Raw genomic sequence first — 26,492 nt, 5'->3', positions numbered from 1 at the left:
AACTATAATCGGTACTCTCAATTGCGCATACAGCAACAAAAATAAATGCCTATCTCTATAAAAAACATTCTTTAATTGTGCACTAAGAAAGGACTCAATTTAGAAAATTTATCAGTTTTATGTACCTCGCATGAGACGCGAAGATTGCCCGTGTTAAGGAGCTAGAGAATAACAAAGATAATTGTTAAAAATATTGTGCCGATGTTTGTGAGGAACAAATTGATCAAATTAAATTAGGTAGAGGAAGAAATAAAATTTATAATTATGACAGACCGGCACTACCCTCTTTGTTGAGAGAAGTATTAAGGGCTGAAAAGGGGTGTAGCACTCCAACAGTATTATGCAGGACACGGTGACAGATGGGACAGGCGATCAGCCTTCGCTGCCTTACATATAGATTTTTGGGTTTCATATATGCTGGTTTCCTTATAATGTTTTCCTTCGCCAGTTGATTGCGCCCATAGAATATTCAATTGGAGACCAGCTGGGGACCAAACGCATGACTTCAGGCGTTGAAGTTGCCCGCTTTAGCTATTAGGCCAAGCCTGAAGCCAAAACATAATAAAAAGTAAGTAAGATAAGATGAGGTGTCAGTGTAATTTTCATCATCGCCTCATATTGCATACGTAGCAAATTTCTGCCCAGGATTAGTCTTCCCTCTTGCCCTCACGGGCATATTAACTTTTATTAAAATAAAATAAAAAAACTTAAATATTGTACACATAACATTTCTTATGCCATATAACAATTAATCTGTCGCCACCACTGGTACGTAGCCTACATCCGACCTGTAACCAAGGTGGGTAAGGCTTAATAAAGGCCTATGATCCTAGTGTTGCTTTGGCTCTTACAATTTTTTATTTCACACATATGCAGAATTCATAAAGTACAATTGTCTATGAAACACATAACTCTTTCAGTCTCATTTATCTATTCCGATGAATTCGCTTTACTAAAACGGCAACTAGGCTTTATCGAAAAAATGTAAGGATTGATAATAAATACGGAATCGGGAACTGTCTCTCAATGTTCAGAACGATTATTGCTTGAAACAAGGAAAATACCAAAACCAATAATAACGTATAATCATACAACAATTACAGTAAAATTGTCACAGCTATCGACTTGTTACAGTGTACTGCTGATGCTGTTTTAAAAAGTGTAGGTTTTAAAAAAAAAATTACGTAATTTTAAAAAACTTCATCTATCAATAATAAATTAAAGTAAATTATGTAACGTAGTCTATGTAGCATAGTTGATAAAGCAAGCATGTAATTAAATATACTACTATATGAATGTTTCGGGTAGAATGTTAGTTATTTGATTAAAATTTCCTATCTCATTACATGATATTAGTATAAATTACATTTTTACATGTGAAATAATTATTTTTCTCAAGGAGTTAAACCACTAAGTAAATAAATAAATGCAGCGGCAATAGTTATAATATATATAACGAGAAAGTCATTGTGGGTATTTTGAGCGAGTACCAAAAATTTTTTTTTCTATTTAATTATATAATAAATTTACCACATTATTACAACGCTATTCGCTGCGGTCAAGCACTCCAAGCGCCAATTAAATGTATTTTTTTTTTAAATAATATAATGTCAATTTTCATTGCATGATTTTTTTTTTAACTTGCACAACTGTTGACATCGATTTTATTATAGTAGTATATTTCAGTATTTATTATTACAATATTCGCCGGGAATTTTTAACCACCACTCACTTAAAAAATAATGTAGTACATAGCTAAAATACAGACCAAAAAAAAAAACCTACATAGTTTTTTAGACAATGTTTACAATTATTTTACGCAGCAGCCAGAGTGTTGTCATCCATTTATTGATTGACTTCAAAATACCTAAAGCCGTGAAATAACAATGAGTTGCGCCAGTTAATCATCGCCGTACCTATTAGAACAACACGGCTAGTAGATATCTAGTTTGTGTTTGTTTACAAAAATAAACATTCTAATACGCTAACCTATAACTGAGACAACCTTGAAGGATATCAGAAAAAGTAAGAACAGAATTAGCAAAAAATCTGAATCTATTACCGCAATAATCTAAAGCCTGACCAAATAAAAAAGAATCCTTTGTTGTACTTATGTAAAAGTTTTCTTGTGAGTTTTGCTTTTTCTACTGTTAAGAATTTTAAATTGGGTTTGCTAGAAAAAGTGTTAAAATACTTATTACAAGTAATTCTAAGAATTGAAATATTTGGCGTTTTATCGCTTTGAAACTTGAAATCAAAAATATTACAGGATCTGGTAAGGCCAACTTCGAAAGCAGATAATTAAATATCAACATTTAATAACAGTGGACATAGTATTTCAAGAAATTCGTTCATTTTTTTTGAGTCTATATTTAAATGGCGACTACTACATACTACTACATTGAATCTTGCTTCGAAGAATGGAACTGTTAAAAGTGAGAGAGGTAGCTCTGCATTGGTTTTCATCCTACCTTAAGGTTAGGCAACAGCGTATTAGCTTAGGGGGTTATACAAGTCACCAGAAATACGTCACATTTGGAGTACCACAGGGCAGCGTGCTTGCACCGACCCTCTGTTTAATATACACTAACGACCTGTGCAGTCTGCCACTGGACAACGGAAAACTTTACTCATTCGCCGACGATACATCTATGATATTTCATGCTAGCACTTAGGAACAGGTTTCCGTCTTAGCAGAGAAAGGTATAAATAACGTTTCCAATTCGCTTCAAAATAATCAGTCTAATTCTTAGGAACCAAATTTATGTGTTTTAGCATAACAGATCGCACCCAATGACACCAGTCATAAAACTTCACACATGCCATACTAAATATCTAGGAGTAATAATAAATCGACACCTCACTTTCACTTCAGTCGACTGAAACGAGTTGCGGAGGACGAAGTTATTAGAATAATTTATCAATTTGTCAGTCCATTCTAACAAACTGTCTATCGGTATGGGGAGGAACGACTGAATCTTTACTGATTAAGTTGGGACGTGCAAAAAGAGCAATTGTTAAAGTTGCCTATAACAGACCACCTAGAAACTGTAATGAAATTGTTCAGTTATGTGGCTCGTAGCGGAAGCGTAGCATTTAGGTTCCCGGTATTGCTACGAATTACGGGCACGTAGAGGGCACATGATAGATATACGAGTATTTATTTTGTTTATTTTACATAATGAATATTAGAATTAATATGGAGTTTCCGTAATCTTATAATATAAACTATTTTCATTGGCTTGATTTTGTTAAAATACCACAATTTCATTTGCCTTTTTGAAATAATAAGAATCGCATTACAGAAAATTCACTAAGCTTAATCGTCTCATATATAAAATTCTCGAGTCTCATTTATTATTTTAATGTTAGTTATTATTTTAGTTATAAATAAATAATAATTCTCGTCACAAAAAGAAAAAAAAGTTTTTTGTTTAACATGATAATCGACGATGGCCTAATTGCTTCTGCGTCGACTGATTGATTTCGAATTGGTATAATTAACTAAAAACATATTTCAGAAACAAAATTTTTATTATTCTAATGCTTTATGATATACAACGTTCTTTGTTTGTTTTTCGCTACACCTGTAAATTCAATAAAACTATTGTATTCTTCTTTATAACCAAGTGTTATGTTAGTATTGTTGTTATCGTTGTTGTTATACTATCAACATAGGTAATTAATAAATTGAATATTATTAAAAATAGGTTGTGCAATTTGTGTAGGTATACTATCTTTAACGAATCAAAGTCGTTGATCTGCAGCAAATTATGAACTCGACATCTTTGAAGTCGGTAGAAGAGGATTGTCGTTTTGTTTCTTATCTTCGTCGATTTTTTTAATAATTTCTATATCAAACTCCCCAACTATCCGAAATATCAATATTAGACACAACATATCTTATTAATCATACTTTAAGAACTAGTTTTAATTTAAATATTGAATTTTATATGTTCTAAACTATTATTTGGAAACGTTCGAAACATAAAAGTTGAACAAAAAGTATGTTTTTAGAATCGCTTATTCATATCATAGTTTGAAGGCACAACGTTCAAATTTTGGTTCAATCGACCGAAATCAAAATGATCCCGTTTACCAAAGCAATTTGCACCCATTACTCTTTGTTGACTAGGCAAAATTTTTCCTATTCTAGGATTAAAGTCACTTGCTAATATAAACTGCTTGTTGCAGTGCTTCATAGAATTACGTACTTGTTCATAGAATTTCTCTAACTCGTTGTGGCTTGCTATGGAAGTGGGTGCATGGACTTGGATAATAGACATATCTAAATTTATTATTCTTAAATTTAAAATGCAGATTCGTTCTGATACACCAATAAAACTCTCAATGTATTGCTTGAGTCTTTTCTTTAAGAGGAACCCTACGCCTAAGTGTCCCTTTCTTTCACCGAAGTAACAAAATATATGTTCACTATCCTCTTCAATGTTATATCCTTCTCTTCTTATTTCTGATAAGCCAATAATGTCATACCTTATTGAAGCAATACTTTCTTTAAATTCTAGGAGTTTTTCGTCTGATGATAGTGATCTCGCGTTAAATGTACAAATAAATATATGGGAATTTTCTGTTGCGGAAGAGATGTGTGTGTGTGAGAGCCGCCACGCTATATGATCGTATATATAATTATATATATGCAGTAGTGTGTACCGTGTGTTTATTTCGAAGTCACTGATTAAAATCGTAATATTTTATTTTATCATTATGACATATTTAGTTCCTATCACAATATGTTCTTTTCCGCATATTACTTTTACAAAATAATGTCGATGTTTCACATCTGCCAGGCGTCCCGTGACGGCTCACATTTTTGTATTTAATAAAAATAAATGTTTATATTAATAAATAAACATTTATTAAAGTCATCGTTATCTGGAAAAAAAATCGTAATATTTTATTTTATCATTATGACATATTTAGTTCCTATCACAATATGTTCTTTTCTGCATATTACTTTTACAAAATAATGTCGATGTTTCACATCTGCCAGGCGTCCCGTGACGGCTCACATTTTTGTATTTAATAAAAATAAATGTTTATATTAATAAATAAACATTTATTAAAGTCATCGTTATCTGGAAAAAAAATCGTAATATTTTATTTTATCATTATGACATATTTAGTTCCTATCACAATATGTTCTTTTCTGCATATTACTTTTACAAAATAATGTCGATGTTTCACATCTGCCAGGCGTCCCGTGACGGCTCACATTTTTGTATTTAATAAAAATAAATGTTTATATTAATAAATAAACATTTATTAAAGTCATCGTTATCTGGAAAAAAAATCGTAATATTTTATTTTATCATTATGACATATTTAGTTCCTATCACAATATGTTCTTTTCTGCATATTACTTTTACAAAATAATGTCGATGTTTCACATCTGCCAGGCGTCCCGTGACGGCTCACATTTTTTTTAATCTTACCACTGTAATAAGGGTCCGCTACAGAATCCGCTAAAGCTGTGTCCTCTATGAACTATTTTCAAAGATTTTAAAGAAACGCCTTCTTTCAACAGTCAACTGGTTTTTGACACTACTCGTACTAATATTTTATTTACTTTTATTATTATCATGATGCTGAGAATAGAAGACTTGACATTACTAGATAAGGTATCGTTAGATAAATATAGGATTATCTGCACTTCTAGTAATGTTTTTATTGAAGCATGCATTTCTTTACTAAAAACAAATTTGTTTTATACGCAGTTTGTGACAGATCCGATTAGATACATTGAATACTGTTAAGTTCATAGTTGATAAGACATAGTGGATCTAGTATATTGTGTACTGTCTTTTGTCCAAAGGAATTATCCAAAGACTATTATTAATTGTATGATGCATTATAATATTATTGTTGTACTAACGGGTATTGGCGTATATTTTAGTGTGCGAATGTTTGATAAAGAGTCAATTATCTTATCTCTTAATTTATATAAGTTCTATTTGTATTGGTTCCCGATAAATCTATATCTAAACTAATATTATAAAGAGGTTTTATTTTTGTTCCGTTATAACGAAGAACTCGACTCTTTCTTTCCAAAAATATGTATAAAAATGGTTAGTCGTGCGCTTTCGGAACAAGCTAAATTTATTACATGGCAACATCTATAATTACTTACCCTAGTTGAAAATTGTTTTTTTAAGCGCTAAGGTAAAGAGTTTTAAAAATGTTCGATGACTACACAACTTCATTTGAAAAGTTTGACATTAGGTGTCAGGACAATTAAGGGTTAATATATTCTCGAGGTATAACGGGATGTATACAGGCGTGAATAATGAACACATTACTATGACATTGTTTATTTGTAGTTAAAAACATTGTATGTACATGAAGCATTTGCTAAATATACTCGATACAAATGGAATGAACTCGAAGTTTGACTTAGATTTGATCACCTGAAGCTTAACATTAAGTATATAAAAATACGACAAAATAGGGCAGCACTCTCACATTGTTCGTTGATGGAAATATATAATACAACATTATATATTTATATGTATATATATATATATATATATATATATATATATATATATATATATATATATATATATATATTTATGATTTTATATATAATAACACACATTTATATTATTAATATATTTAATAATAGAAATGTGTTTATTCATTTTAAGTACAATGTGTAAGATTTGGGAACCCTTTTAAGTAAGAAATATCTGTGTCAGGGTTATCTTATGTGAAAAGCGTGTTGTTGATTCTTACGACTATTTTTATTATTACGAATATCTGTATATTTTCCGACCCGTTTAATATCCATCTAATTCCCCCAACATTACCTCTATTCTTTATGAAATAATTACAAATATGATTGCTTTAATCATAGCATACATACATAAATTGTTAGGATTATATTTGGCCACAATTTTTGTGTTTACTATACTTTTATATAATAAATGCATCGATAGCGAACTACAATAAAATAATTAGGTCCGTTGTGCGTATCGACCTTATGAAAAATAATATAACTAGTTTTCTAGAGTATTTCATTGATCTCGTTAAAACTACAGTCTCTCAGGCTTTAAATAGTAAGTACTTCATCACAGAATACGGTACAGAATAATCCTATTTTCATTCTGGCAATATTTCAAAAACCATTATCACAACGACCACAACCATGGTCTATACTTTTTCTTCTGGTGTTTGTAAAGGCACACTGGCTTCTTCCATTTTTTTCGTTAAGTCCAAAGCTTTATGTCGTTTTGGTCTTTTCTTATGGACGAAGAGTCGGAGGTAATGACAGGGGAAGATGACGCATTCGCCAGCTGGTTCCTCTGCGTCAATATAAACTCCTCTTACAAGAATTGAATTTGAACAATTTAAGAGCATCAGCAACGCCAGACTTACGATGTGGCAAGACCAGTTGCTTAAGTGAGGCGAATCTGAAATGATAAAACTCGTTAAAATAGGAATCTATAAGATGTCTTTATAAAAAGTGTTTTACTGTTTACACGATTCATTTGATTACGATGCATTTATAAACTTTAAAGATTATACAAACAAAAGGAAATATTACATTTAAATTTCCAAAAAAGTTAAGTCTTAATACTCCTCTTAGTGCGTTTTATTATTAATAATATAAGAAACAACAAGATTTAGAGTACTACTTTAAAAAACAATGTTACTATTACTGTAATTACACCGCGTCTATATTGTATAAACGTACCTGGCAAAAAATAAATGTCCAGCAATCCCCAAACCCCTCGCCAAACATTAACCGTGGAAGCGAAAGAAAGTAAGTGGTAAACATCAGCGATCAACAGCCTTGGGGCTCCCTGAAGTCTTGCGACAGCCCACCGCATAGGCACCTGCAGCGAATACGTCACTACTACCACAGAGTAACCTACTATCTGTGGACAAAAAATAATAAGAAACCTTTATTAATAATCATAATTAATAAAGGGTACTCGCTGTAAATTATTTATTTATAACGGGAAATGACACACGTTTCTCGCATAATCGTAAACTTTATATATATATTTTTTTTATGATTGGACAATTCACACCAATTGACCTAGTCCCATACTAAGCTGGTGAAGGTTGTGTTATGGGTACTAGGCAACGGATATACGGATAACTTTAGAAAATCATTTTGCGAGATAAACAAATCAGTAAAATTTTGGCGCCTGTAATAATACCTCATCAAACATAGTTATCATTTATTGAGTTGAATAAACCATAAGCCAAGTAATTCACTTAACACTTTATTATTATATTTGTTTATTTGTTGTGCGATGGAAACACCCCGAACGGAGATATCATATTATCATAGGGAAGTGCCCTAGTTCGTTACTAACTTAGCTTTTCCACTAATTACGTAATATTAATTTATTTGACGCTTCAACTGTATCCTCATGACAGGGTAAGCGCAAATTGACAAAACAAGAGAAATGAGATTAGATAAAAAGTGTGGTCACAAACATTAGAATAATTTGGTTTTTACGAAGAAAAGTGCACACCGTACCTAGACATGACATTAATTATATAGAAATTTAATAGTTGTAAATAATGTTTCCGATGTTTTCTGCAAATTTTCATAGAGAGAGCCATTTCAAGTGTATGCCCAGAGTCCAACATACTCCTCGTAGACCAAGGGCCATATCATCCTTTCACCATAGAAGGTCCCTTTTTAGGTATATTCCAACCTAGTGATTTAATAATGGGGTCGCGCACTTCTTCGGCGCTTGCGCCAGACATAACGTATCTTATATTTATTATTGTTCGATTAGTGGTCAATTTCGTGTAATCTTATTTGTTATTTTTTAGTCATTTTATTTGTTAATTGGTAACTATATTAACTATATCTCTCGAGCAAGCATTAAACTTAACGAACGTCGACGTAAAAAAAATTGTTTATAAATACTGAATTATTAATAAAATATTTTTTTAACACTACCAGATGCTGAAAAATACTGAAATGATAAACAATATTTACGTTATAAAAGTAATCAAAAATATATTTGAATTGTTTTGGCTTTGCTGGAACATGAGTAAAAATAGGTATATTAAGAAAATTTAACGATATTAAAAATTCAAATTATTGAAGGCGACGAAGATGAAGTCGTTGTATCTTCTGGTTTATCATCACTAGTAGTAGCTAGATAGCTAGTAGTAAAATATTGCGAAAATATTTCCGCGTGTTTATTAATAATTGTTTGATACTGTAGTCAAATTGAGTAATGTGTAGTGAATTTACTCTAAGTGAAGCATGAGATTTTTTACGATTTTTGACGTAACTTTCTTGAATTTGTCAAGTAACAGAATCAATTACCCGAATATTATTGTTTAAGTTTTAATCTAAGCTTATACTTACAAGTGACGTCCAGCAAGATTTGGCAGGATCATCTGGGTAGAGGTAAATGTCAATCAAAGCAAAAAGACCTCGCCACACGAACACCACCAGTGACCCGACCACAGTCACAGAAAAGACACAGTCCAGTATGTATAGAGCTGTTTCCTTACTACTCTGTAACAAAAAAATCTATTAAATAAATTGTCTTTATATTTAACTCCCTGATAATTTATTAATACGTAATCCCTTTGGTACTTAACTAATATACATATAAGTGAAGTAATATATAAAATGGGAGAGGCCTTTTGCGATACGTTGCATGCATAACAATACCTAATTATAATTAATATCCTTTTGTCTTCAGTAGCATAACAAATAGCATATATTATATTAACTTTCATTTGTATGTAAGTACAGATTGATTCGTATATGACATTTTTAGTAATAGGTATACTATTACTCTTAAGGTGGGAACTGACCAACGTTACGAGGTGTAATGTAACATGTAATGTAATGTTACACAGCGAGCATTCGTGCAGTTAGTACGTCGTGTTACGTCGTGTTTCCCCGTAACACGACGTACTGACTGCACGAATGCTCGCTGTGTAACATTACATTACATGTTACATTACACCTCGTAACGTTGGTCAGTTCCCACCTTTATAGGTTAAAAAACGTGCAGGAGTTAGCTATCGACTAGGTGTTACTCGTATCATTAATATATATTATATATGCTACATGAATGTAAAGTCTCCAATAGGATAAATTACTGAGCCAACAACGCGCGCTGTCCTATATCAGGGAATCCTCATCCTCAACAGAGAATAGCATCGTAAAATACTTCTTAAGTATCATCTAAAACGTTATGAATATATGATTAAGAAGCCACAATTTCCTAATGCAGTCAATTTAAAAAATGTTTGACCTTATAATTCAGCGAAAAATGCGAGAAATTAATACTTTTCTATAACTCGGTAATAATAATAAATTTAATGTTTGTATTATTAAATAATTGTCATGTAACTAATTCGTTAATTCATTATACAATTATTTATACAAACTTGCAAAGTCTTTTTTATTTTTTCAAGATTTATTATGTTTATTAATATGAAATGTTAGACAAACAAGCATAAATAACTTATTACAATAATAAATCTGTTAATACACATGAGGTGACTTGGAAGGATTATCATAACAAGAACTTGTATACCAACCGTTTTAAACAAAGTAGGACCATAGAAAAAATCCTTAGGCACATCAACAACAACAGCGAACGGTGGAGATAATAATATATTTCTCAGACTTCTCTCAGAACCGGACCACGTTCCTCTCCAGTTAGTCACAACCGCGGGGGCTACTACAACACTTCCGAAAACCTCATCTTTGGTTATGAGTCCACGGGTCCCGAACGAATATTTTAAATTCGTAATCTAATTATAAAATTTGTTAAGAAAACCTCCGGTTTTAATCCATAACGCACTACAAATCTACTGACTTTATAAAAAAGTAAAGTTCTTAAATTTTATTAAAAACCGAACAACTAGATTTTGACCAATTACATCATTCAATCAATTTTGATGTTAAGTATGGTATGTATAATAACATACGTAAAAGATATTATGTCAAACTGAAGATCATAAATAAAATTACCTTCTGAAATCTTGTAGTAAATATGTAAGTTGGGTGTTTTCCATCGGTGACTACGATGTAAGGAGGCGCTAGGAGGTTGCGTGTGGAGCGAAGAACTAAGATCAACACGACGGATACGATCAAATACGTCGCTATCAACACTGGTCTGTGGAGTAAAAATTCACTTCTTTAAAAACAATCCCTTCTCATAATAAAATTCGGGGTTGATATATTATTGTTTTTGAAATGCAAAACGTGTATGATTTCCCGTTACGAAAAACTGTAAAAATTCATATTCATTTAATTTACATAGTAGAAACACTACAAAAAAGAGTGTTCGCGTCTAAAGGTACACAAGGAAATCTAAAAGCATGAAAAAGCATCAAAAGAGCACAGAAGACTCCCTCTACGACCTTGTCGGCTATATACGAGACCAACTAAATGGGAAAAAACTGATAACGATAGTTTCCTTGGACATAGAGGGCGCCTTTGACAGTGCCTGGTGGCCAATGATACGGGTTCGGCTGGCTAAACTAGGGGTCCCGATTAACCTGAGAAAGATAATAGATAGCTACCTAAAAGAAAGAAAGGTTCAGCTAAAATATGCGGGAGAGGAGGTAAATAGAAATACGTCGAAAGGATGCGTTCAGGGATCCATAGGTGGCCCTATACTCTGGAACCTACTTTTGGATCCATTGCTGCAAGAAATGGAAAAAAAGGGGTACTATTGTCAAGCCTTTGCAGACGACGTCATCATGGTGTTTGTCGGAGAATCAGCATTTGAAATAGAACGAAATGCTAATGCTGCTCTTGCCTATGTAATAGATTGGGGTACCAAAAATAGACTCAGATTTGCTCCACAAAAAACCCAAGCTATGATTATAACTAAAAAAACAAAATATGACAAACCACATTTGAAAATGGGCGGAGTGTCCGTGAAACTATCAGATGAAATAAAAATACTTGGTTTGACTCTCGATGCTAAATTGACCTTTAATAAACATATCTCCAATATATGCAGGAAAGCAACAAATATTTACAAACAATTAGCAAGGGCGGCGAGAATTGGCTGGGGTTTACACCGAGATGTAATTCATATTATTTATACAGCAGTCATCGAGCCGATAATCTTATATGCGGCAGCAGTCTGGGCTCCAGCCACTAAAAAGCTAGGAATTAGGAAGCAATTAAATTCAGTACAACGAAGCTTCGCGCTGAAGCTCTGCAGAGCTTACCGAACCGTATCACTGAATGCCAGCTTGATCCTCGCTGGACTATTGCCCTTAGACCTTAGAATCCAGGAGGCCGCTGTGCTATACGAAGCAAAGAGAGGATTATTTCAGTCTGAATTGGAAGGTGACCTGGAGCAAAGAGTATCGTGGATGAATATTCCTCACCCCTCCAAAGAACCTGATATCAAATTTATAGCCTATAGAGAACAAGAGCGTCCTAGAACAGATGCACCGGCAGTAAAGATATATACGGACGGAAGTAAAGTAGACGAATTGGTCGGTGCCAGCGTTTCCTTATGGAAAAATGGTGCCGAATTCGAGACTTTTAAATTGAAACTATCTTCATGCTGTTCCGTGTATCAAGCTGAACTGGTGGCTCTTCTTAAAGCGACTCAAAGGATCCTTTGTCACCCAGAAACAACCTACGGCGTATATAGTGACTCCCGAAGTGCACTCGAAAGTGTTGCGGGTGGTCGCTCTTTCAATCCCCTTGTAGTTGAAATTCGTAAGAACATAAATAAAGCGCATTTACTCAACAAAAAAATTGATATTTTTTGGGTTAAAGCGCATTCGGGCATGGAGGGGAATGAAAGAGCAGACCAACTAGCAAAGGAAGCTGCGCATCTAGAAGAGGCGCCCGTGTACAATAGATTTCCCATATCGCATTTGAAGAACTGTCTACGTGGAAACACGATAGAAAAATGGAATCACAGATATCGAGACGGTGAAACAGCTGCAACAACCAAGTTATTCCTTCCAAATGTTGCTTCGGCCTTTTCGATAATTAAACAAATAAAACCAACGGGATTGATTACTCAGATGTTGACAGGTCACGGTGGCTTCTTGTCGTATCTTCACAGGTTCAGGGTTAGACAAAGTGCTGCCTGTCCTTGTGACGATGCAGCTGAAGAGACAGTGTTGCATATTCTGACCGACTGTCCCATGTATGGATACGACAGGTATAACGCTGAGCAAGCTATGGGCATGAGGGTAACGGAGACGAGTTTGAAGGGAATAATGCTCAATGTTAGGTTGAGGGGCATCTTTTTGGGATTTGCTGTGAGGGTCATGCAGGGGGTTGTCAAAAGAAATAGGTAGTAGTAGAGTAGTAATATGGTAATAGAAAGTAAACATTCGGGTTACCAATACATTTATGTAAGCTTTTTAACACCTCCGACGACTATATAGTCGGGGAATAATCTGGAAACGTTAAAAAAAAAAAAAAAAAAAAAAAAAAAAAAAGGTACACAAGGAAATCTAAAAGCATGAAAAAACTGTTATATTACTGAGATAACAGTATTTTTTTGCTTTTATTCCCTTTTTCAGATGAATGTAAATTTATATAATCAACTTTGACTTTATGTCCACTAGTGTAGGTTTGCGATGTGTGAGAAAATTTTACAAAATTATGTGGTAATTTTATAAGATTAATAGTGCTACGCGTTATCACAATTATGCTACGGAACGTGTAACATTGCTACGATGGGGTTACGGATATGGGATAGTATTTATACACCACAAAGCTTTGTATCATTATGATACGAGTCTACGATAACTACCTAACATATTTATTAAGTAAAGTATGAGAAAATAAGAATATTAAATGAATCACGAAATATTTTGACTAATATAATAAAAGTGTCTTGTTTCTATATAATGAGTTAATTAAGTCTAAAACCATTGACACGATTCTAAAATTATGACAACTTTCAGATAGCTCAGTATTATCAAGTACATTTCGTTTACAATAATTTACGCATGATTAAAATTTTATACAGTTTTAAGATGTCAGATAACTCTTATAATAGAAGTAATAATATTTTTGATGATGCGCAAAGATACGCGAAGATAGGTCAAACGTGCCTCATGATACTCGTATTAGTCGTTTTTCATTCACACTAAGTGCAGATATATTTATAGTTATTAGTCTGAAAACTACCAACGGAAAACACCAGAACAGGTCAAGATACTACCAAACAAGTTTACGAACACATAAGAAAGTTAAAAAAGAAAAAATGCCCTAAGTGCTTAAGCAATGATATAATTAAATTAGGTGCGCTGATTCTACTTCAATATCTAACTCAGCTCTTCAACTGAGTACTAACGATAGCAGAAGTGCCATCACAATGGTACATGTTTGATATCGTTCGGTATTCCACTGTGGGGTGCTGCTGCAGAGGTTCAATCCATATTTGTGCTGCAGAAGCGGACTGTTCGGGGTATTTGTTATGTTTCTCCGAGGGAGTCGGTACGGAATAAGTTTAAGGAATTAAATATTATGACACTATCTGGTCAATATATTCTTGAAGCCTTGTTGTATGTCCAAAAAAATATAAACGATTATAAAACAAATGGTGACTTTCACCAGTATAATACGCGAAATGGAACTAATTTGAGTGTACGACCAACCAGGCTCCAAAAGATAAACCGCTCCTTATATGGAAATTGTATTCGTTTTTACAACAAATTCCCAAGCGACATTAGAGAATTATCACTAAATAAATTCAAAGCCCATGAAAATTAATCAATAAAGCTTTTTATATATTTGAGGAATACTTAAATGATCCTAATCCTTGGGATTAATTTGCTCCAGTTCAAACAATTTGTATGAAAATACTTGGCAATTAAAAAGAGTGGCTGAAAGTTTCTTGCCAGTTCTTCTTACCCGCTCTACGCCCTTGACTTGCGAACTGGTAGTAAATGTAAATTTACAATTAATTTAACTTCTTTCTGACAATTCATAAGTGTACTTGTTTACCTACATGAATAAAGTTATTTAAAAATGTCTTTTTATCAAGTATGTAGAAGGAAACGGCTTGTAAACAAGTGGAGGAGTGGTCCTCCTGGTAAAAGAAACGTGGAAAGACCACAAAAGCGATGGGCTGACGACATAGTTAAGGTTTCTGGGGAGAAATGGATGGAGGAAGCTAACAACTGATCCGAGTGGAAAGTTCAGGAGTAGGCCCAAAAGGGTTCTATACTGCAGAACACAAAGAAACGGAAATAACAATAACGAACGTAAACAAAGAGTATATATAATAACAAAACTAACATCCATTTGATATGTAATTTTTTTAACAGAGTGGAATTAGCTTTATTATTATTATTATAGAAATGAATTATTTAATATTATAAACAGTAATTATTTGAAACCATTAAATTATAAAACTCGGGAAGCAATCGTGAAAAACTAATTTACAGACAAAACCGACGACCCCAGCCGGTGCTTTCTTACTTAAACGTATAAGTATCTCAAAACAGGAAAATCTGCCAGCACTAAGAGTAGTTTTAGATTACTAAGTACTTTTTAAATTTGGTTTAGTGTTTCTTTTATTTATTATTATTATGTGTAGGTTAGAGGATTTGAAAAGTGTTTATATGTATGTACGAGTATGTGCATAATGTGCATATAGTTTCCTTTTAAATAAATTTACCAACCCAATTATAGAATAAAAAGATTTTACCTGTGAGGATCCTGATCATTGGGTAAAATAGCAGCGACCATCGTATCCATAAGGCCCCAACCACCTCTCCAGTGCATAGCGTTTGATAAAATGAATATGTATGTATAAAACCGAGATAGTACTCGTTCTCTAAGCCACCGGCCTGCTTTTCCTTCACCCCATGCGTCAACTGATCGGGAAAACAGGCGAGTTCTGAAATATCAAATATGCCATTTAAATCGTTTAGGTAAATTTAAATGTCACTCAATATGTATATCATTAATTTTAAAGGTGCTTTGAAAGTGCCGTCACCGACTTATTATAATAAAAGATATATTCATCTCAAAAATGAAATGAGAATAGGCTTTAAGTTGCACGATTTTTCCGAAACAATATATGAACTTAAAGAAATGAAAGCTCTCGTGAGAAAGGATGATTTGGAACCCATCGTGGGTTCCAAATCATTATTTTAAAGATGTACTTTATTCTCTTTTATATTATAGGCAAAACAACATTATAGGCAAATAAATAATAAATTCTTACTTTGCAATAGAAAAACAGCAGTGTATTAAAATTCCAAGAATGAAGTTTTGGGCGTATGGAAACATCTTAGCGTGCAGATCCATAATGCCCAATGAACTACGCCATACTCCTACAACTAAAGGGGCCACCACTAAACTTGCAAACACTGCATCACCTTTAAAAGAAATTTCATGTGTTACATACATTACGAAATATAAAAACAAAAATAATATATTTATGTATAGTTTTATTGCCTATTGTTAAAAAATCCTATACACAGGCCACTAAATAAGAGTAGCGACATATATCTTGAATAGAACAGGAGGCAAACGGGCAGGTGGCTCACCTGATGTTAAGTGATACCGCCGCCCATGGACACTCTCAATGCCAGAAGGCTCGCAAGTGTGTTGCCGGCCTTTTAAGAATTGATACGCTCTTTACTCGAAGGAACCTAAGTCGAATTGATTCGGAAATACTTCAGTGGGTAGCTGGTTCCAGATAGTCGTAGTGTGCGGCACAAACTGCCTTTAAAACCGCTTATTTGTGGACGGACGTCCGGGTGATACAGGTGGACGGACGTCAATATCCGATGATGAAACTCAGCTGCAGGTATCTCCAAGTGACATCACCCTGAAGCCTTGGGGTCGGCCAGAAAATGCAAGAAGTGGAAAAAACGGCAATTTCGTTTCACATTTGCACTATGTATATATTATCACTAATCTATTCTAGATTCTCTATAATCTCTATATATATAAAACTCTCGTGTCACAATGTTCGTTCCCATACTCAATACTCCAAAACGGCTCGACCGATTCTTAAGAAATTTTTTATGCATATTCAATAAGTCTGAGAATCGGCTACTATCTATCTTTCAAACCCTTAAGTGATAAGAGGTGTCCACCCCAAAAAACAACAACCCTTAATTTTCACCCCTCCACAATCAATTTCTATGTTTTATTATAGCAGATAATTATTTTTATTGAACTAAAAAATTTTTTTCCTAGAAATAATATACATGATTTGCCGGGCAGAAATATTTTTTATAATAATTTACTTCAATACATTTAAGACGGGTTTACGAGTCATCATTTGTAAATTGTAACGTCGCGACATCAAGGTCATTTCTAAAATATCAGACAAAAAACATCCGTTAAAGTGAAAAAAAAAGTAAAAATTCAAGTTATAAAATCTGTAGGGATACCTAATACAATATGTATTCATGCGAATGAGGAAAAGAACTTCTGTGTTTCTTTTAAGACTCATCAACTAATTGCCCATTAGAAAAACAATGAAACATACACAGAAATCAGCAAAACTACAGAGAGCATAAATCAATATTATAATCCGATGTACATTACATTATCATTATAATTTTTGAGAAGGTAAAACCTATTACGTGGTCTTGTAAGTGTTAAAATACTGTTTTGGGTACGATTAGTTTATATTTCATCCATTTCTATCAACACAAGCGCTACCTGCCTTTTGATAAACTCAAGGTCAACGACGTTACACAACCTATTAAGACGTAATAAATGGTATTTATACATTATAATACCGTCAACGTAAATCGGCTTGGAAAATATTAAAAGGGGTATTTTGTGACATTTATCGAGAAAATTCTAATTCACTTTCGGTGTTTACACGGAAATAAAAACCGGACAAACAAACCTTATAATTGACTAGTGGACCCCACAGACGTTGTCCTGCGTGATATTTCAAGCTATTAGGATATTAAAGTATGAAAGTACCGACTGCAGCGCCACCTGCCGGGCTGATTTGTGAATCTAAACCATTCCCAGATCCCCTTGAACACACACAAAAAATTTCATCAAAATCGGTCTAGTCGTTTGAGAGAAGTTCAGTGACATACACACTCACAGAAGAATTATATATATAAAGATTACGATTAAATTGGTTCATACCTGCTCTCAACCCCAGTTCCTGGCAATCACATTCTGTGGCGTCATTGTCCGCTTCAATGTGTTCCGACTTCTCGGGCTTCTCGATAGTAACAGTCTTTTCAATTTTAATAAGCGGCTCGTTGGGCAATAGATTATCTGCGCCATTCGGTGGCATCTAAAAAGTGTTTAATAAAATACTATTTATAAGCCACGTTTACTTCTTACTCATCATAATATCCTTTTATTGAAACAAATACTTTTATTAACTCATACAATTTAAGGCGTTGCATTTTTACCAGGTGTTCTCGTAATTTGCATTTTAGAAAGTATTTTTGTCTTTGCGTACTGAATATTAACCAATTCCAATGTAGTAATAAAATATTTAATTACTTTTTACAATACATTTTACATATTCACTATACACCAGTACTATTTATGTTGTATTGGGATGAAACTTCGAGTATATTTTGTTGACATCTTATCATATTCCAAAAAATTTAGGGTAATGTAAAGAAAATATTTACGGGGTGGTTAAAAATATCACTGTGCTACGCTTACTAAAAATCATCTATGACTTAAATTCACGGACTATAACTAGCCAACATAAATGAGGTAAATGGTGCTTTATCTCATCTTGTCTTTATTACAGCGTTGTTATGTCTTTGGGTATTTTAAGAAAAAAACTTTTTAACCGGAGTAAGTTATGTATTATTATAAATTTACAATTCTTTAACATAATTTTAAATTTAACCGACGTTCCGCGTGCTTTACAGCGTGCGTGGTCACGGTGACTGAAGACAAAAGGTGTTGGATGTCAAAAAGTATCACAGTTGTAGAAAAAGTTTTTTCTTTAAATGTGTAAAGGTTATGTCAATAAAAGACAATACTATCTTTGGGTATTTCTATTTTAAAATTCTGAAGATATTAAAAAATATTATAATATATATTATTTTGAAACTATTTCACACATTTTATTTCTTATTCTGCAATATCAATCTTTTAAAAAAAAAACAATAATTTTCAATTTCATAAGCATTGGTATGTTTAAGTATTGTACGCTACCAGCTTCTTCGCAATAATTATAGTTTTGCCAGAAGTCAAACACAACATTTCCAAAGTAACATGTGTTACCCACTCCCGTAGTAATGCCTGTAACCTACAGGTGTCTTGCTGATGTTTGAGGAATGGTACGTTCTTTTCTTGAATGTCCGTAAGTCGTATTGGTTTGGAACTGCAGTTCTTATGTGTGTCTAATAATCGCAATTTTAAATAAGATCATCTAAAGCAATTTAGACCTAAGCAATTTAGTTGGACTGGGTCTTCTTAGAGAGTACATGTCCAGCTAACATTGCCTGGAAAAGATCACTTTATCGATAAGATCGCGTTTAAATTTATGCGTATACCTTATTATGCGTTAAAGTATTTTAACTGGACGCTTCAATCGATTTGGATGGATGGATTGTCAAGGATTCTATTGTTTCTGTACACGGTATTTAGTAAATTTTGAAACAATGTCTGTTTAAACATCGATAAGTACTATTCAGAATAAATAACAGCCATCTTGAATATTAATACTTATATTCTAGAACCAATATCGCTCTATCCCACAATTATCGGAGACACATATTATTCAGACAATATCTATTATGGAGAATCATAAACGATATTGTGATCGGCATACACGGCGCGCTTACAGTGCGCCTGCGGTGCATTTTTACATTTTTATTTTAAATTTTACTTATTCCAAATAAAAAAGTAAATGAGTCCGTAATATGTACCGTTAATGTTTCATAATTTACGCAACAGCGTTCTGTTGCTGTTTTTTTAACTAAGAGCTAGCTCAATTTAATATACATTGACTGATTAAAAAAAGTAATTATACAAATTTACGACCAAATAATAGAAAACGTAAACGAATATTTTTATTTAGGGCAACTAATTACCATCACCACTCACTGACTCAGAAATAGAAAGAAGAATAGCCAACGCATGGAAACGGTTCTGTTCACAGGGTGAGATAATAAAAGACAAGGAAATGCCAATGAGTGAAAAGTGCCGGGGCATGACGGAAACACTGGGATATAGAATAAAAAATTGTCAAAACGAGTAATGAGTAAAAAGGAAAGATGAAATAAATTAAGCGATATTGTAATAAAAACAAAATTTAAAGTCGCATACACCTCATACCGACAACTAAAGTGGAGATAGAAGAGTCATATGATAAGAGAAAGGAAGCAAAAATGCGATATAGAAAACGTAGCGGGTCCAATGTGAATTCGAACCGTAAGAGAATGCCAAGATTGGAAAATTTTTGAGGAGGCCTTTGTCGAAGGACAAGGTGTAATAAATAAACAACCGTTTGCCGATGGATAATGAGTATATATAGGGATTAAATTTGACATTAATTTAGGCATTTCTTTTTCAATACTTTATGTTTAGCAGGTATCTTAAACAGCATTAAAGCCTTTTATTATTGATTTATGATTGATTGATTAAGTCATAATATCTTCTTCAACTGGTTTGGTAACATTGTATACGTATGGTTTAAGGAAAATGTTGTTGCATCGATGTTAAATTATAGTTCGTGAAAATCCGGGATTGAATTTTGATTCCATAAAACTATTACAATGACCTTATTTACTTGGATTTTTAAGAAAATAATATATTAATCAGTCTTCTGCGCCTATGAAACCATTATTAAGAATCAAACCCAAGACTTCCGGGTTTTTAGCTGTAAACGTCAACTACTCCAGTTCAAACAATTTGTATGACAATACTTGGCGATTAAAAAGAGTGGCGGAAAGTTTCTTGCCAGTTTTTCTTACCCGCTCTACGCCCTTGACCTGCGAACTGGTAGTAAATATAAATTTACAATTAATTTAACTTGACAATTCAAAAGTTTACTTGGTTACCCACTTGAATAAAGATATTTTGAGTTTGAGTTTGAGTTTACTAAACGATGAAAGCACCCTTGCGATTCTGTAACTCACTTTTCAATCTCTCATACCGGACACCGCTCATAAATCACTCGAGATGGTGTCATGTTATAATATGGCATTTTGATAAACGATGACCGCGACAAAAGCGCCGCTCCAGTGAGATTTGGAACTAAAATTCGACACTCAACACTTACGCACAAAAATTTTACCAATTTGGTATTCTGATAATGCCATTTGACATCTCGTGTGAATTAAATCAGCAGTGAAGTCGATTTTTTACGTCAAATTAAAACTTCCTTGGTAGATTCGTGATTTAAAATTTTTAGCGAAGTTAAAAGTTGTTTTATATGAAAATTTTCTAACATAGGACAATTTATATGTATTTCGTAAGTCGTATTAGTTTATAAAATAATAAAAACAGCATTTTTAAGAAAAAAATATATCGATAAGTAATATAGGCTTAGTAAAATAGAACTTTTTTGTTGTCACCGAATCCCCGTTTCCAATTCAAACCTCTATTTCAAGAAATAAACGATGTAAACACCTGAAAAAGATATTTCTATAGATGGCGAAGAAAACGCAGACACGAAACGATCAATTAGTTTTGGTTACATACACGGCCTTGTTTACATTCGCTGTTTTTTAGAATTCATTTATTTTTTGAAAAAGAAATTAATTGGTATTGACGAAACCTTGAATATATGCTGCTATATTAATTAACGTAGTGTTTGATAAATAGATGCACTAACTAACAAATACTAAACTAAACATTTTGATTATGTATGGCAATTCGATGCAGACAAGACGAGATAAACCGAGAAAAGTTTCATAGCTTTTGTAAAATATTAATATTTTTAGTATTGCAGTCATTTTCAAATTATTAAATTTCAACTATCCTTCAATTTAAAATAAATCATATCAATAACATTATCGTTTTTGGTTTTGGAAAAACATTTTTCTTTTTACACAAGTATGAAATAACATCATTATGTTCATGTTAACTTTATATAGGTACTTATTAAGCTTTTTATTTTATCTTTCATAACAATGACTTTTTATAAACTATATAAATGTATTTGACAACAAATAAAAAGATAGGTTTTATTGATTACTGTGAAGCTGGGTTTGAATTAGTTTTTAACTTAAGTTGTACTACTATTATACTATATTTTGTTTTTGAGTTACTGAAATAGTGTGTAGATCATCAGATTTTTATCATTAAATAAATGTGAAATTTATAATATTATTATTTTATTGTCCTATAAAATAACATGGCCTATATATTTTTAATTTCTGTTTAGCCATGTATTTTACGCGGTTAATCCATAAATTGATAGTATGACGAGCAGGTAATTTAAATTAAACATATTGTTTACAGTTGTTTAATGCTTGAAAATCGATTTCGTCGGTGTCGCAGTGATAAGCGCAACGTTACTTAATAAACCAGGAAGTCGTTAAATAAATAGGAGATTTACTTAAACATTTTATTACTTTAACAATATTAATACACACATAAATTAACTATAGTATAAAATAATCTTAAATACGGTAATACATTTATGCATATAAAAATTAAAGTTTTTCAACTGGATTCAAAATAGATTCGTGATCTTGGCTTAATATCTCTTCTTAACGTTGATTCTGTTACGCTGGTATAATTGACTGGGTGGTAATCAGTGAGACTGGCCATTCTATTCCTAGTTCTTGACGACGACCCATGGTGGCTGTAATACAATGGATGGTTATCTGTTTATATTGTAAATAGTAAGAAGTTTGGTCGCATCTGTATTGGCATAATAATATTGCGTAGCAATTTAATTATTGTATAGTTAAGGAAAATCATAAAAAAATTATATTATTTAGATTAGGATCGACTTACGTGAAGTAAAAGTAGTACCTTAGTGTATGTTTAAAAAAAAATTGGCATACTTTTGTATTTCTAAGTAATATATCTTAAAAACCATATTTGATAATAGGCAAGGCAAATATTATTTCGCACACAGTATTCGAATCAGTACCATGTATAAAAAAAATCGTGAGGAAGCCAATGTTTAGATCCACAAATCCAAGTACATACCTACTTTAAAAACAATTATTTATTAATGAAACAAATATGTGGCTAAGAACCATAAAGGGTATGTTTAGTGCTAAATTGTAGACAGCACCAGTAACTACCTCTTACATATTTATTGCTTCTGTATTTATAAAATAAGTTATAGCAATGTAATAATAAATTCAATGTTATTCACTTGAAATTGTATGAATTTGTAAATTGTGTGAAATTGTAAGCTTATATCTTTGAACCAACATACCTAGCATCATTATTTTTAGTTTTTCTATGATTGTTGTTTTTCTTTTGAACAATAAATTAAATTTTATTATTTCAATTTAAATTAATATTTTTTGTATTTCACGAATGGACTTTGAAGTTAAGAAACCTGAATAAATATTTTATATTTGACATTGATTAATTATAATTGTTTTGATTTAATCTATGACTTTGTTAATTAATGATAGTTATGATGTTACTAAAATTATTTTTTTATGTATGTAAAACAAAACATAGATAATATAATTTTTGTGTGTTTGATCTCTGAATCACTTAAATAGGTTGCAAAATTAGTTTCATGCCATCTCAACAATACCATAGATTCCCTATCATTGTGTAATCACCCAACCAAAATTAATATTTTATGACAACCTTAAGTTACATTTTGAAAATTTGAGATATGTATCCTGTTTAATTTTAATCCTTAGACTATTTGCTGAGGGAATCCGTTTTAGCTGACACTGATAATCATCTTGATAAGTTTGGATATACGTAAAATTGTAACAATATATCCAGATGATAATGTTAGGTATCTGCTGCTGAAACATAATTAATATTTTAAAGTTGTCTGTCCCTCACAAACATTTCACAAACACTACGGCATGTCAGTTACGGAAAATATAAACTCTTAAATAGACAAAAAGTAAACAAAATATATGTAATATAAATAAAGAAACTTATTACTTACCTCTAAGTGGCCCATTTGCTAGATTAAGGTGGGTTGTACGGTAAACAATTTGTCACACAAGAATCATAATCACAATATTCATAGAAGGTTATTATTGGCAAGGCAATTCATCTTCTTTAGGGATTATTGCACTACAATAAACAATTTTATCTATTTTGAAATCAAACTAGGTTCCCTCATAATGTGTTTGATCTAGTTATTTCACTTCGATAATCAATCTAGTTTTTATCAAATAAAATAGTAAATACCTATTTTGTTTACAAGATGAAAATTTTGACAACATTTTGACAACAAACAACAATTAATTTTTTTTTAAATAAAATGGGTCAATTGTCACGATATTCATAGACAACAACTCATTTGGTAATTCAGATACAAACTCCTTCCACTTACCAAGACGTAAAATGAAGTTGCTTAACAGAATGCTTTGAGATTCCAAAACTGAGGTGAGTGGTGAAGGGAGCGCTGGTAGTAAACTGAATTATTTTTCAAAAATTATAAGAAGTGCCTTGTACGTAGATAAATTAATGTTTATTGCGGGCACGACAAATCTTGCCTTGCTCAATTGGTCCTTTTCAATAGAAATAACGACTCAGGCAGATCAATATCAATAAATTGTAGCAGTTTCGATTTTCAAGACAGATAGAGAAACCAATTCCTTAAGGTATCAAGACTTGTTGAAGATGTTCAACAGGTACTGAGTATACAATTTATTTTATTAAGAATACAAATAATTCTAACAATTGTTGAACTAACTTATACCTGGATTTTAAATACAGAATATAACGTATAATTAGTTTTGTTTTATTTTCTTCGCGTTTATCTTTTGAGACCACTATTTAGCATATTTCTCAAGTAAAGCCTTATTTTATACATATTGTTAATGTGTAATAAAAACGTGTATTATTTAACACAAGTCAATGGTTTATAATTTCGCCATAGATTACATTTCGTATAACCCTGGACGTTGTTAAGTAATGTAATTGATCATTTAGATATCGTAATTATTACTTTTGAGATGACATTATAGACTAATAAACCCTAATTAATTATTGTAGTAGTTAGATATAATAAAATGGAAATCGAAAGAACCTGCCTTGATGGTCTCTGATTTAGAAAATTTTCCTGTATCCAACTTATGACGAATTCTGTGTTATAAATGCTATGTATAAAAACGTTTTTATTAGTTATATATTATTATAGTATCAGTTTTTTCGCAGCTAGGAGAGCTAGTTTCAACCTTAAGGTCCTGCGTTCAACAAATTAAATACTTGATCACACGGCGAAAGAACAATTCTTGAGGAAACCCGCGAATTCAAGACTAAAATCGGCAGCGTGTGAAATGATCATGACAGACAAACAAACAGATACAGAAATTCGATGTCACTAAAAGTACTGCCACCAGTGTTTATTATACAAGTTATTATCGAATATAATTGTATATGTTGCTGTGTAAATTCTAAGTATTCTTTGTTTTTATATAGAGGACATTAATCTTATGATATCGTGTCTGAATATTATTTGTAAACCGGTTTTCAATAAGAAAAACAATTTTAAAGTAATACTAGTTTAGAAAATGCGTTGATAAGAATAAAATCGAGTCTAATAAATTTTAGATGTTTTTGTAGTTTAACAAATATACTAGAAAATAAGGCGTAAACATGTATTAACAAGTTTTAAGCATGCATGTTTAATTTGTTTGAGAATACGTTATACACGTACTCAAAAACTTTGTGTCGATCCGCAACTCGGTTTTGTGCTGGCTATTTATTTAAAAAGTCATTTGGTAATTTGCCTAACCTGTCAAAAAATAAAAAATAACTTACCTGGTATACCTAATAAAAACTTTAAAAATCCAATTGCAAGTGTTTTTTAAAAATCTGTGATTCCCTAATGGATAAGCATAAATCTTTGGACATTAAATCGAGAAGTCGAACGCGGAATATTCAAAAGCAACCTTGCGTAGTGCTAGGAAGCCTGCGAGTCACTGAACGGCGCGCGCTTCGAGATTTCATTAAATAAATTTTACCCCTAGCAAATAATAAGGTATCGTATCAAATAAAATGCAATTTATCAACACGGACCAGCGCCTTTGCACAATTCGATATATAGATAAAGTTTAGATCCGAATTAAATTAACCTATCTGTATAAATATTTGAATTCGGCTTAAAGGCTTAAGGTATTACAAGGATTTATTTCAGAACTCATTTCAAGTAACCACATGTAAATTTTAGGATGTTCTTTTATCGTAACAATATTTATATTTTTTTTTAAAGAATTATTGTAAAGCTTGTCTCTAAGGGTTAGCGCCACTCGATGTATGTATGATTATTTTATAAATTAAGAAATAAATCATTTTTTTTTGTATCTTGCTTCGCAATTCACTACCAGAAGGCAGTGTTTGGTCCTTTCCAAGGCTTACGTAGGGATGCAACACGCAGATGTCATTTAAAAAATTGTAGAGCCAT

At 32.3% G+C, this 26,492-nt stretch overlaps 1 protein-coding gene across 1 annotated transcript; it reads right to left on the bottom strand.

Annotated features, from left to right (window-relative positions):
- Window positions 1-7,003: 7,003 nt before the first annotated feature.
- On the bottom strand, window positions 7,004-26,001 carry LOC125050974. The gene is made up of 8 exons (XM_047651081.1): window positions 25,850-26,001; window positions 18,089-18,242; window positions 16,188-16,341; window positions 15,666-15,857; window positions 10,991-11,135; window positions 9,362-9,514; window positions 7,715-7,898; window positions 7,004-7,430 (listed from the first exon to the last, which is right to left on the bottom strand). The coding sequence occupies exons 2-8, from the start codon at window positions 18,240-18,242 to the stop codon at window positions 7,171-7,173; spliced, it is 1,242 nt and encodes a 413-aa protein (XP_047507037.1). The 5' UTR covers window positions 25,850-26,001; the 3' UTR covers window positions 7,004-7,170.
- Window positions 26,002-26,492: the final 491 nt, after the last annotated feature.

Source organism: Pieris napi, chromosome 7, assembly GCF_905475465.1.
Source record: "Pieris napi chromosome 7, ilPieNapi1.2, whole genome shotgun sequence".
In the NCBI taxonomy this organism is placed as follows: domain Eukaryota; kingdom Metazoa; phylum Arthropoda; class Insecta; order Lepidoptera; family Pieridae; genus Pieris; species Pieris napi.
The sequence above is the reverse complement of the archived record's forward strand: the minus strand, read 5'-3'. Positions and strand labels throughout refer to the sequence as shown.